The following is a 15,164-nucleotide window of genomic DNA, read 5'->3' as shown; positions in this document are numbered from 1 at the left end:
GGGATTTCTTTGTCAACAGGAATCTGAAACTTTCTGCCCCCCAAATCGACAGCGACCATTTTCACAACATGGACTAAAGAGGTGAACATGGAACTCCATATCCACATTCGTGGCCAGAGTATCCCCACATGCAAGAACCCCAAGGTTCTTGGTGTGACGTTTGATAGCCTGTTCCTTTTTGGTAAACATGCGGAAATGGTAGTCAAGAAGGTTGAGAGCAGAAACAAGATCCTGAAGGCACTGGCTGGTAGCACCTGGGGGAAAGATAAAGAGACGATACTAAAGACTTACGAGTCTATTGGTCGTCCCCTTATCGATTATGCAGTCCCCGTTTGGACTCCCAGTATTAGCGATACCCAATGGAGAAATCTTCAGATGGTGCAAAATACTGCGTTGCGGATTGCAACTGGATGTCACTCTAAAACTCCAGAACAGCATCTGCAACATGAGGCCAAAATGCTATCGGTGAGGCAACACTGTACCCTCCTCACCCAACAGCACCTGATAAAGTGCAGGAGTGTGAACCACCCAAACCATGCCACATCCAGGAGGGCAACGACCGAAAGGGTCAGGCCCATTCGGTTCGATTTCAGGAAAGACATACTGTCAATAGAACATGTGATCGGCGATGACAGTGATGCGTGAATAAGGACGGCACTGAGGGCAGTGCACACGGCAGCGGTCCAGAATGCAATTAACTCCTACCAGTGCAGTGTTGTACTGGGGGGAGACCACCACCAATCAGTGATGATGAGAGACGGCTTCCTAGAGAGACCAGGTCGGTGCTTTCCCAGCTAAGATCGGGGATCGCAAGGTACCTAAATAGTTACCTCTACCTTCTGAACCCGGCAATTCAGGATGTCTGCCCGAATTGTGGACATTCGCCTCATATCACGAGGCATCTCTTTGAGTGTCCTGCTAAGTCGACGGACCTGACACCAACTTCACTCTGGACACACCCAGTAGAGGCAGCTCGCTTCCTCGACCTGGATGTTGACGCTTAGATGTCTAATCCCTATTAATTGTTTGTTTTGTCTTTCCTTTGTTTTTGTCTACTTTTTCTTTCATACTAAATTCCCAGGGGCTAAAACAACAACAACAACCAATATTCATTTTTATTCTTGATGCGTCAATGTATTAGTAATTTTCCTTATTCGATTATTAAAAAAAAAAAAACTTTGGAAATAAGCCCAATTTCTTGGATAAAATGTTTGCCATTAAGTAAAAAACCATTTCCAAATAAAAATGTATACCACCCTCATCGTTATTATCTTTAGCTGACCTCATTATCGGCATCATAAAAGAAAACAATCTAACGATTTTCTTTTTGAAAGTGCAAAAAGTAAAAAACCATTTCCGAATAAAAATGTATATCACCTTCACCATTATTATCTTTAACTACCCTCATTATTGGCATCATAAAAAAAAACAATCTTAAAGACTTTTTGTTTCAATTATATTTATTTTATTTTTTTGTTTCTTCTGTATTATTTAGTTATTAATCAGCCAGTTTTATTTATATATTTTTTATTATAGTGTTATTACAGTGTCAATGCACTGCATTTTTAAGTCTTGGCATAAATAATGCAATCAGAAAAGTTGGTATATGGGCTAAGAAAACAGAGATATTGTTATATGTGTGGCTGTGTGTGTGTGGGGTCTGGAGATGATTATGTTTGTAGAGGCGTGTTATTATTATTATAGTATATTACTTTCTTTAATTTTCATTCATCTTCAGCAAAACGCTATCGTTTTAACACAATTTTCCAAAAACGAATTACATACGATTCATTCTTTAAATATGTATATTTATATTTTGGGTTTTAATGTAATTTCTAATATGTTTTTTTTTTCTTTCTCGTAGTTTAGGGATGTAAAAAACGCGATTTAAAAAAAAATAATAATGAAGTTTTAAAAAAAATGTTTTAAACTAGAAAATAATAAAATACAAAGGATATTACGATTTTAGCAAAAAAGAAAAACGTACCTCAGTAGTACGAAATAATCACTAAACATGTTGGTATTTTTGTATCTACGTAATATGTATAAATGTATGTACGTGTTTTTGTTTTTTTTTTTGCAGATTATATAGAAGTTCCTTTTCTTTTAAAGTAATTATGTTTTGTATGTATGTATTCACAAAAAGAAGGCAGAGCGATAATGCACAAGTGTAGCGGATAGAGGGACGAGGGCGGGGGCTGGGGCGGACGAGTGAGGCTAAGGAGACGAGAAGTATTGGTTCAACGATAATGGGTATGGGCCGCCATAGCACATTAGTCATCATAGTGCATGGTATTATCCGAGCTATCAAAGAATAGTTGATCCATTAGATCGCCAACTGTATTACATTTATAATCGTTAGCATCTAAGGCTTCACCCTCTTCTTCGCCACCAAGAATATCATCACCATCTTCACCATCATCCTCCTCAGCATCCTCATCGCCATCTCCCTCGTTTGCTGTTTCGTCCACTGTAACAACCTTGGCCGTAGCTGGTGCGGGTAATGTTGATTGTGGTAATACCGCTGGAGAATCGCTATCATCATCCATGGTACAACTAATGAAGGGCTGATTTGTGTTGATCTCAAGTGGTGCCAGAGGTGGTGCACTACCACTGCATAGAGTGGAACTAAGTGATTCAACGGTGGTTTCTTCAGAACCTGCATTTGATTTGGTTTCGGCAATCGCCCCACTGCCACTTGAACTACTGGTTGTAGTGCTGGTGGATATCATAGAAGTGTCCGCTTGAACCTTGGTTGTATTGTATGTAGAGCCACTAGTATTACTGCTATTATTACTAGCACTTTCATTCATGGCCGGTAGAGTGACATTGGGATTAAATGGAGCATCTAAATCCTCTAGACCCTCGGGTACCTTCAACTTGGCCAATTCTTCACGCAAATGACGATATTGTCGTCTCAATACCATAGAGTTGAAAGATATTGTTCGACTACTTCGTTCATTACATTGTGGTTTGCACAATTCTTCTATCCAATTTTCTATTTGGGCACAGATTTCATTGCGTTTCAGCCAAAAATGAGTGTGTATTACCTAAAATATCAATAAAAAAAAAACAAAATTAGAGAAAATCCCAATACACTTGAGAATTTACTTACATCCTTGAAACATGGACTAGGATTACGTATCTGCTCCAACATAGCCCATCGTACACAGGCCTGATAGATGTTACTATTGTATTCGCGTGAGGAATGTGTTCCACTGGGTGTTCCACGACTACGTTCAAAGCCTGGCTCATTGAAATAGGGTTCCGGTACTAAAATCAACGATTGAATAGAGACCAGAACTTGCAGAAAACTTGATGTCTGTGCATTCCATTTCTCTTCGGGTCGCCCATGCCATGTATTCAAAACGGATAAACACACTTTACCATCATTATAGAGATTGGGATTGAAACGTACAGAATGACGTCCTGTGGTCTCCAAATTGATAAGCATAGGCAAATTCGGATAGTCTGGTGGGAAAAATACATCGAATTCGAAGCAACCATTGGCATATGGGGTATCGGCTGGCCCAGTAATAAGAACCTAGAAAAAGTCAAGTGTTCCAGATTAAAATTTTAGTTGGATTCATTTTGAGGATATAGTTTAATTCAAGGACTTGAAATTTGAAAACATCAACAGACTCTTGTCTCTGAAAAATCGAATAATAATTGATGTTGTTTGAAAAACACAATTTTTTAATTGATTCAATCATAAAATTATTTGTTTGTGATTGAAACACACACAATTCGTTTTTTAATTTATTCAATTAAAAATTTAATTGATGTTGATTGCAAAACACTATTAATTTTTTAATTGATTCAATCAAAAAATTAATTGATTAATTGATTTTTGAATAAATAACGAAAATGATAGTATCAATCACAGTTTTAATTGGGCATAAAAACTATTTGATTAAAAAAATTATTTGATTTGAAAATTTCAATTAATTTTTGTAATTTATTCAACAAAAAATTTAATTGATGTTGATTGCAAAACACTATTAATTTTTGAATTGATTGTATGAATGAATTAATTGTTGTTGATTGCAAAACACAATTCATTTTTTAATTGATTCAGTCAAAAAATTAATTGATGTCGATTTTTTTGATTCAATCACGAAATTAATTGATCCAATTAATTTTTTAATTAAAATGTCTTCAATAACGAAAATGGTAGTATCAATCATAGTTTTAATTGGACATAAAAAATATTTGATTAAAAAAATTAATTAATTTCATTTGAGAATTTCAATTAATATTTTAATTGATTTCATCAAAAATTTAATTGATGTTGATTGAAAAATGATTCAATTCAAGAATTAATTGATGTTGGTTGCAAACACAATTAATTTTTTAATTGATTCAATTAAAAATTTAATTGATGTCAATTTTTTTTGATTCAATCACGAAATTAATCGATCCGATTAATTTGTTAATTGAAATGTTTTCAATAACGAAAATGATAGTATCAATCATAGTTTTAATTGGACATAAAAAATATTTAATTAAAAAATTAATTGATTTTATTTGAGAATTTCAATTAATTTTTTTTTAATTTATTCAACTAAATATTTAATTGATGTTGATTGCAAAACACTATTAATTTTTGAATTGATTCAATTAATGAATTAATTGTTGTTGGTTGCAAAACACAATTAATTTTTTAATTGATTCAATCAAAAAATGAATTCGCGTCGATTCAATCACGATATTAATTTATCCAATTAATTTTTTAATTAAATGTCTTAAATAAAGAAAATGATAGTATCAATCACAGTTTTAATTGGGCATAAAAAAATATTTGAGAATTTCAATTAATTTTTAAATTGATTCAATCAAAAAATTAATTGATTTTGATTGAAAACACACAATTCGTTTTTAATTTATTTTATTATTATTATGAATTAATTGATGTTGATTGCAAAACACTATTAATTTTTGAATTGATTCAATCAAAAAATTAGTTGATGTCGATTTTTGTTTATTCAAATACGAAAATAATTGATGATGAATTTTTTAATTGAAATGTATTCAATAATGAAAATAGTTTTAATTGGGCATAAAAAAATATTTAATTAAAAAAATTAGTTAATTTGATTTGTAAATTGCAAATCAAATTGATTCAATTTAAAATTTAATTAATGTTGATTGCAAAACACTATTAATTTTTGAATTAATTGTTTTTGATTGCAAACACAATTAATTTTTTAGTTGATTCAGTCAAAAAATTAATTGATGTCGATTTTTTTGATTCAATCACGAAATTAATTGATCCAATTAATTGTTTAATTGAAATGTCTTCAATAACGAAAATTGTAGTATCAATCACGGTTTTAATTGGACATAAAAAATATTTGATTAAAAAAATTAAATAATTTGATTTGAAAGTTTCAATTAATTTTTTCATTTATTCAATAACAAATTTAATTGATGTTGATTGCAAAACACTATTAATTTTTGAATTAATTCAATTAATGAATTGTTGTACAATTATTTTTTTAAATGATTCAGTCAAAAAATTAATTGATGTCGACTTTTTTGATTCAATCACGAAATTAATTGATCCAAAATGAATTGGTGTCGATTCAATCACGAAAATAATTGATTCAATTTTTTTTTTAATTGAAATGTCTTAAATAACGAAAATGATAGTATCAATCACAGTTTTAATTGGGCATAAAAATATTTAATTTAAAAAAATATGTTAATTAATTTGATTTGATAATTTCAATTAATTTTTTAATTGATTGAATTAAAAATTTAATTGACGTTGATTGCAAAACACTATTAATTTTGTAATTTATTCATTGAAAAATTTAATTGATGTTGATTGCAAAACACTATTAATTTTTGCATTTATCAAAAAATTACTTGGTGTAGATTTTTTTTCTTCAATCACGAAATTAATTGATCCAATTAATGTTTTAATTGAAATGATGATAGTATCAATCACAATTATTTTTTTAATTGATTCAGTCAAAAAATTAATTGATGTCGACTTTTTTGATTCAATCACGAAATTAATTGATCCAAAATGAATTGGTGTCGATTCAATCACGAAATTAATTGATTGAATTATTTTTTTAATTGAAATGTCTTAAATAACGAAAATGATAGTATCAATCACAGTTTTAATTGGGCATAAAAAATATTTAATTAAAAAAATTAATTAATTTAATTTTAGAATTTCAATTATTTTTTTAATTGATTCAATTAAAAATTTAATTGATGTTGATTGAAAAATACAATTAATTTTGTAATTTATTCATTGAAAAATTGAATTGATGTTGATTGCAAAACACTATTAATTTTTGAATTGATCAAAAATTACTTGGTGTCGATTTTTTTTCTTCAATCACCTTAGGTCATTCTCGTTTTCATGCGAATCTTATAGAAAGAGGATTATGCAATATTTTAATAGTATTGAGTAGCTTATTATTATGATTTGCTGGCATCATGGGATCGTTTATCTATTACTTTTTTTGTACATATCTTGTATGAATTTCAAGTGGCTGGGGAGCCATCCAAATTATAAATAATCTGAAATACTTTAGTTTTTAAGCTTTTATTTCATATATTCTACACATAGATTTCTTACTACAATACATGTATAATAGGCCTTTATTGGCTTCCTTTGTATTGATGACTGAATAAATAAATAAATAAATAAATTAATTGATCCAATTAATGTTTTAATTGAAATGATGATAGTATCAATCACAATTTCATTTGGTCATAAACAATTTTTGATTAAAAAAATTAATTAATTTGGTTTGAAAATTTCAATTAATTTTTTAATCAATTCAATTACAAATTTAATTGGTTTTGATTGTAAAAAAAAAAATAATTTTTTATTTGATTCAATCAAAAAATTACACGAAATTATTGACCCAATTAATGTTTTAATTGAAATGATGATAGTTCAATCACAATTTTAATTGATTGATTAAAATATTATTTAATTTGATTTGATTACAAATTTAATTGATGTTGATTGCAAAACATAATTAATATTTTATTTGATTCAATCAAAAACTTAATTGATGTCGATTGAAAAACTCTATAAGTTTTTTTAACTGATTCAATTAATTATTTAATTAACTTGTTTTAATTATTCAAACACCTTTGTAATTAAACAATGGATTGAGTTTTGAAATCAACAACAACAAATGTTTTAATTAAATTTTGAATTTTTATTGTTCAAAATTAATTAATTAAATTAATAAAAACCGCGAAACTTTTCACTCATTTTCTTAACTAACTTTGGTTTTGATTTAAAAAAAAATGACTTATCAATTAATTTTTTTATTAAAGACGATCAATCAATTTCTTAATAGACTTTGTGCATTTATTTCACACAACAAAAAATTCTGATTCAATCACGAAATTAATTGATCCAATTAACTTTTTATTTAAAATATCTTCAATCACAGAAATGATAAATTAATTGAAAGTTAATTAAAAAATTAATTGATTTTTGTTTCAATTAAAAAAATTGTTGCATCAATTACATTTTTAATTAAATATTTTTTAAAGCTCAATTAAGACTTTAATTGGAAAAAAAATTGACTTACTGCCTGTTCATGAAATACAAAATCGACTCGAGACGAATCGTTCGTCTAGATTGAAACTAAAATAACTTTAGATATATTTGCTAGAAAAGGCTGAAATTTGTCATGAACTTATTATTAATGATTTACTATCGAACACCGAAACAATTGGTATTCCACAGACTCTGGTTTTCGAGATATCAATATGGGATTTTTGACGAATCGTACGTCTTGAGGCGAACGAAAATTCCATGAACAGGCAGTTAGTCTTCCGAGTTTGATTAAAAAAGTAATTGTATCAATTATTTTTTTAATTGCAAACATGTTTCAGATCCAATTAACATTTTAATTGGAAATATTTTGGTGATATTTCTTTCTCTGTATTTATTGTACAAATAAAGAGTATATGTTGCCTAGTATATCTTTTCGCACCTATTACAAAATTTTTGAGATAAAATCACAACTAAAATAAACATTATATCATACCTTCATCACGTCAAGACGATCAGTATCACAACGAACAAATACGGAACTGCTAAACGATAACGGCAGACTTGTGGAAAGTGTTACAGCTTCTTGGGCTAAACGTTTTACACGCGATGGATGATAACGATCACCAGCCATTCGTACCATTTTCTCAAAATGATGCGACACAACAAAACGATAACCATTGCTTTCCGCTTCAACGATCATATCAAATGTGTCAAATTGTAGTTTCTTCATAACGGCCAAATAACGCTCTTCAATTGATTTACTCTGAAGAGGACGATCCATATCCACCATTTGACCAAATTCATTCGTTGACATTCCTGCTTGATTTTGTTGTTGTTGGCCTGATCTATGGGTGGTCTTTTGTACCAATATCGTAGTCTCTTGAATGTCGGGTATAAGCAATGCTAAACCCTCATCATCGCCATCGTCTATATTCACAGTGACTTGTTGGGTTTGACCTTTGATATTGGATTTTTTGTTTAATCTAAAATGAAAAACAAAAATAAATAAATATAATTATAATGTGATTTTTTTATAGCCAGAATAAAATACAGATTACAGATATTTTCAAATTTTAAAAAGATAGATTCTTGATGATTTTTCGTTAATATTTTATCGACCAATATCAAAAGTCGATAAAAACTATATTGAAGAAAATTAAAAAAAAAAATTGGGCAATTGTAATCAAATATAGATTATTATTATTAGTTTTTAAGAAATATTGAATTGGACGAATTGGGCCTACGTTACTAATAAAGTCGAATTAAAAAAAAAAAAAAAAAAAACAAGTATATAGAGCAATAAGTTCGGCCGGGCCGAATCTTAAATACCCACCACTATGAATCAAATATTATTATCAAAAAGTAAAATCGGGAGATCGGGCTATACTAAAACATTGACCGATACTCACCATTTTCGGTACGACTCATTATGGTCCTACAATACCTCTAGATTTCCAATTTCAGGTAAATTTGATAAAAACTACGAGAAACCGTAGTTTTTATAAGCCCAAGAAGTAAAATCTGGAGATGGATCTAGATTTCCAATTTCAGGCAAATTGGATAACAACTACGGTTTCTAGAAGCCCAAGAAGTAAACTCTGGAGATCGGTCTATACGGGGGCTATTCCAAAACATGGACCGATACTCACCATTTTTTGCACACTTCTCTATGGTCTTAAAATACCCCTAAATTTGCAATTTCAGGAGAATTGGATAAAAACTAAGGATTCTAGAAGCTCAAGAAGTAAAATCTGGAGGTCGATCTATATGGGGGCTATACCAAAACATATTTGGCACACCTCTTTATGGTCCTAAAGTTCTCACAGATTTCCAATTTCGGACAAATTGGATAACAACTACGGATTCTAGACGCCCAAGAAGTAAAATCTGGAGATCGGTCTATATGGTGGCTATACCAAAACATGGACCGATACTTACGATTTTTGGCACACTTCTCTATGGTACTAAAATACCTCTAGATTTCCAAGTTCAAGAGAATTGGATAAAAACTACGGTTTCTATAAGCCCAAGACCTCAAATCGGGAGGTCGGTTTACTATATCAAAACCTGGACCGATAAAGCCCATCTTCGAACTTGACCTGCGTGCAGACAAAAGACGAGTTTGTGCAAAATTTCAGCACGTTTAATTCATTATTGACGACTGTAGCGTGATTACAACAGATAGACAGCCAGACAGACGGACATGGTTATATCGTCTTAGAATTTCTCCCTGATCACGAATATATCTACTTTATATAGTCGGAAATCGATATTTCGATGTGTTACAAACGGAATGACAAACTTATTATACCCCCGTCACCATTCTATGGTGGTGGGTATAAAAAATAAAATATGAAGGAAAGTGGTTTTGGATTTAAAATTACAAGAGGAGATTCTTTAAAAGAAAAATTTAAAGGAAATTTAGGTTAAGGTTCAAGGAAAATGGTTTAAGGTTTTAAATTACAATTGGCAAACGGAAATAGACTGTAGTCAATTATATGTCATTGGAGTTTTCATTTTAGTTCTTTTTTTCTCCCAATTCTTACTTTAAACGTTTGGCATAGGTGTCCACGCAAGTTTTCATGTTTGTCAAAAGCTCCGATATTGATGGTGAACTTTCGCCAATATTTTGTGGCTGCAATAATGATACCAATTCCTGTGAGAGTGATATAGATCTCAATAACTGTAAAATGGCTCGATACAGTGGAATGTGTCTGGTTATATCAAGTACGGAATCATTGCGTAAATAGGAACTAAGCGCTGGAATGAGACACGATTGCTTGAGAAGAGATAAAAATTCGTTGGGTAATTCATTTGTTTCATTCATTATCTCATGGTATGGCATTTCATCGGCTGTTGGAATATGATCACCCGGATTGACATAACTAGCAAGAACCTAAAAACGAAAAAAAAAAAAACACGAAAAATGTTTTCAATCGATATCGTAGAGCTCTCAGATTTGTGCAATGTTACCTGTAATAATACAGTAACATGTTCCTCTTCACTCTTTTGCCGTAGTAACGCCTGTTCTACATTCCATGATTGTGTAGTGGATCCAGTTCCAAAACCTGTACCCTTGGCCCAATACATATGGCCCTTATCGTCAGATGTTGCCAAGGAAGCATCTTCGGAGATGGTAATTGTTTTAATGGGATTTCCACTAGCATTGCCATTATTGCTACTACCACCAGTACCGCCACTTGCTCCACCAGTACTTACACTCTGAAATGAAATTATTATGTGAACATTAGCTCTCCTATATTTGAAGTATTTTTCTTAATTTTTATTATTACCTCAGTTTGGCTACTTCCCAGAGGATATATGGGCGAATGATGTGTAAAAATACTCAAGCAATTCAATATCAAATGCATGGCACCTACTTCGATAACCATGCGTCTCAAAAGCATACCATCATCCGTTGTTAGCGGTGAGCTATCCAAGAGTTGACGGAAAACTTCAAATGGCAAAGTGGGCAATGAAGGAGCCAATGAAAGACTGTAAATATCATCTGCATAGAAAAAGAGGATATTACAACATTTTAATTCCTTGTAAAATTCTCCAAAATACTCACTGCCTTCTCCATCACCCGTTACACCCAAAACTAAACGAAGCAGACATTGTGCTCTTAATTTATCCCGCAAAAGAACATCTGAATAGGCAGGAAGACGTAAGAATAAACCAAAAGCCGCCAAAGAATGTTGGGGCACAGCTGTTATGGTAGCCTGTTTGGTGGTTGGTTCAGACAGAGGATCCTCAAGATCTTCATAGATATCATCATTTGGCTCCAACTTGACCCAATCATTCATGGGTGGGCTTTTCTCTTTTTCGGGAACATTATTTTGGTGTTTGCGAGATGTGATTTCTGGATATACCGTGGGTAAATACTGAGCCAACAATGACAAACCACCACGACTTGAGAAACGTTGCAATGGCGATGGCAAAGGTTCTACAGATGAGGCCTTCAACATTGATGTTTCATCACAGCCTTCTGTTTGAGAGCCTTTTCCGGAGATCTGAAAATTTTGTTTGAAGGAAACTTTTTTTGGATAAAAATAACTCTGTTTTACTAACCATATCGAGGGCTAGGCAAGGTTTAGCTAAGGAATAGCCTTTGCTTTGCAAAGCAGCTAATAACTGGGATATTGTGGTATCACTGCCAATTTGTATATCTGGATAATCACGATGTGCAAGTTGAACACAATTTCCACCAGAACTAGATGTGGTATTTGTTACAGTTAATATGTCTTCCAAATTTATATATTCTAGAGGATTTGAAGGAGAAATTATTCAAAAGGTCACATTGGAGTCTTGCTCTCAATACTTACTTGAGAAATTTGCCACCATTTCTTTGTTTTCCTTATTGGCAGCAACTTGATTTTTGGCATCTTTGATACGTTTATCTTTGGCAGTAACACCAGCTGCTACACTTAAAAATTCCATGCCATTCTCAAGACCATTGAAATTTATGGATATATCCTTATAGGGATCATTTTGATTTTTATCACCATCCTCTTTGAGGATATCACAGCTAGTGCTGTTTGGTAGATTTGGACCAGCCACCATTGCATTATTTACACCACCACCACCACCGCTACCTTCGCTGCGACGATTTTCTGTGAAATTAAAAGAGCAAATTTAAAAAATCTTATTTTAACGTTTTTTATATTTTTTTTTTTTTTCAAAATCTTATTTCTATAGAAAATTTTGTCTAAATTTTATTTCTATAGAAAACTTTGCCAAAATTTTATTTCTATAGAAAATTTTTATCAAAATTTAATTTCCATAGAAAATTTTGTCAAAATTTTATTTCTATAGAAAATTTTGGTCAAAATTTTATTTCTATAGAAAATTTTGTCAAAATTTTATTTCTATAGAAAAGAAAATGTTGTCAAATTTTTATATAGAAAATCGAATAAAATCAAAATTTCTAATAGAAAATTTTGTCAAAATTTTATTTCTATAGAAAATTTTTGTCAAAATTTTATTTCTATAAACAATTTTTATCAAAATTTTATTTATATAGAAAATTTTCTATAGACAATTTTGTCAACATTTTATTCCCATGGAAAATTTTGTTAAAATTTATTTCTATAGAACATTTTGTCAAAATTTTATTTCTATAGAAAAATTTGTCAAAATTTTATTTCTATAGAAAATTTTGTCAATATTTTATTTCTATAGAAAATTTTGTCAAAATTTTATTTCTATAGAAAATTTTGTCAAAATTTTATTTCTATAGAAAATTTTCTCAAAATTTTATTTCTATAGAAAATTTTCTCAAAATTTTATTTCTATAGACAATTTTCTCAAAATTTTATTTCTATAGAAAATTTTGGTCACAATTTTATTTCTATAGAAAATTTTGGTCACAATTTTATTTCTATAGAAAATTTTGGTCACAATTTATTTCTATACAAAAATTTTTATCAAAATTTTATTTCTATACAAAAATTTTTATCAAAATTTTATTTCTATACAAAAATTTTTATCAAAATTTTATTTCTATAGAAAATTTTGTCAAAATTCTATTTCTATAGAAAATTTTGTCAAAATTTTATTTCTATAGAACATTTTGTCAAAATTTTATTTCTATAGAAAATTTTGTCAACATTTTATTTCTATAGAAAATTTTGTCAAAATTTTATTTCTATAGAAAATTTTCTCAAAATTTTATTTCTATAGAAAATTTTCTCAAAATTTTATTTCTATAGAAAATTTTCTTAAAATTTTATTTATTTAGAAAATTTTATCAAAATTTTATTTCTATAGAAAATTTTGGTCACAATTTTATTTCTATAGAAAATTTTGGTCACAATTTATTTATATAGAAAATTTTTATCAAAATTTTATTTCTATAGAAAATTTTATTTCTATAGAAAATTTTCTCAAAAATTTATTTCTATAGAACATTTTCTCAAAATTTTATTTCTATAGAACATTTTTTCAAAATTTTTTTTTCTATACAAAATTTTGTGAAAATTTTATTTCTATAGAAAATTTTATTTCTATAGAATTTTTCTCAAAATTGTATTTCTATAGAAAATTTTGTCAAAATTTTATTTATATAGAAAATTTTCTCAAAATTTTATTTCTATAGAAAATTTTGTCAAAAATTTATTTCTATAAAACAAATTGTCAAAATTTAATTTATATAGAAAATTTTGTCAAATTTATTTCTATAGAAAAATTTGTGAAAATTTTATTTCTATAGAAAATTTTGTCAAAATTTTATTTCTATAGAAAATTTTCTCAAAAATTTATTTCTATAGAACATTTTCTCAAAATTTTATTTCTATAGAACTTTTTTTCAAAATTTTATTTCTATACAAAATTTTGGTCAAAATTTTATTTCTATACAAAATTTTGGTCAAAATTTTATTTCTATAGAAAATGTTGTCAAATTTATTTCTATAGAAAATTATGTCAAAATTGTATTTCTACAAAACAAATTGTCAAAATTTAATTTCTATTCTATTTAATTTCTAAAATTTCAAAATTTTATATAGGAAATTTTGTCTAAATGTTTATTCTATAGAAAAATTTGTCAAAATTTTATTTTTATAGAAAATTTTGTCAAAATTTTATTTCTATAGAAAATTTTTATCAAAATTTTATTTTTACAGAAAATTTGGTCAAAATTGTATTTCTAGAGAAAATTTTGTCAACATTTAATTTATATAGAAAATTTTGTCTAAATTTTATTTCTATAGAAAATGTTGTCAAAATTTTATTTCTATAGAAAATTTTTGTCAAAATTTTATTTCTATAGACAATTTTTATCAAAATTTTATTTCTATAGAAAATTTTCTCAAATTTTTATTTCTATAGAAAATTTTTTCAAATTTTTATTTCTATAGAAAATTTTCTCAAAATCTAATTTCTGTACAAAATTTTGTCAAAAATGTATTTCTACAGAAAATTTTGTCAAAATTTTATTTCTACAGAAAATTTTGTCGAAATTTTATTTCTATAGAAAATTTTGTCAAAATTTTATTTCCATAGAAAATTTTCTCAAAATTTTATTTCTATAGAAAATTTTTTCAAATTTTTATTTCTATAGAAAATTTTCTCAAAATCTAATTTCTGTAGAAAATTTTGTCAAAAATGTATTTCTACAGAAAATTTTGTCAAAATTTTATTTCTATAGAAAATTTTGTCAAAATTTTATTTCCATAGAAAATTTTGTCAAAATTTTATTTCTTTAGAAAATTTTGGTCAAATTTTATTTCTATAGAAAATTTTGTCAAAATTGTATTTCTATAAAACAAATTGTCAAAATTTAATTTCTATAGAAAATGTTGTCAAAATTTTATAGAGAAAATTTTTTAAAATTTTTATTTTATAGAAAATTTCAAAAATTTATATAGAAAATTTTGTCAAAATTTTATTTCTATAGAAAAATTTCTCAACATTTTATTTCTATAGAAATTTTCTCAAAAATTTTTTCTATAAACAATTTTTATCAAAATTTTATTTTTACAGAAAATTTTCTATAGAAAAATTTGTCAAAATTGTATTTCTATAGAAAATTTTGTCAAAACTTTATTTATATAGAAAATTTTATCACAATTTTATTTCTATAGAAAATTTTGTGAAAATTTTATTTCTATAGAAAATTTTG

At 28.3% G+C, this 15,164-nt stretch overlaps 1 protein-coding gene across 1 annotated transcript in view; it reads right to left on the bottom strand.

Moving 5' to 3' along the window:
• Positions 1–1,442: 1,442 nt before the first annotated feature.
• Positions 1,443–15,164, bottom strand: part of Bruce (BIR repeat containing ubiquitin-conjugating enzyme) — a 66,341-nt gene continuing 52,619 nt past the window's right edge. Inside the window, exons 31-39 of the mRNA XM_075288458.1 lie at positions 11,869–12,156; positions 11,615–11,805; positions 11,115–11,556; positions 10,837–11,051; positions 10,517–10,765; positions 10,090–10,439; positions 8,037–8,526; positions 3,116–3,544; positions 1,443–3,050 (exon numbers count right to left, since the gene is read on the bottom strand). Of these exons, the coding sequence (XP_075144573.1) occupies positions 2,274–3,050; positions 3,116–3,544; positions 8,037–8,526; positions 10,090–10,439; positions 10,517–10,765; positions 10,837–11,051; positions 11,115–11,556; positions 11,615–11,805; positions 11,869–12,156 (3,431 nt within the window). The 3' untranslated portion in view covers positions 1,443–2,273. The remainder of the gene's footprint in view (positions 3,051–3,115; positions 3,545–8,036; positions 8,527–10,089; positions 10,440–10,516; positions 10,766–10,836; positions 11,052–11,114; positions 11,557–11,614; positions 11,806–11,868; positions 12,157–15,164) is intronic.

Source organism: Haematobia irritans, chromosome 1 (assembly GCF_050003625.1).
Source record: "Haematobia irritans isolate KBUSLIRL chromosome 1, ASM5000362v1, whole genome shotgun sequence".
NCBI classification, from domain to species: Eukaryota; Metazoa; Arthropoda; class Insecta; order Diptera; family Muscidae; genus Haematobia; species Haematobia irritans.
Note: the sequence above shows the minus strand (reverse complement) of the source record. Positions and strands in the feature narration are given on the sequence as shown.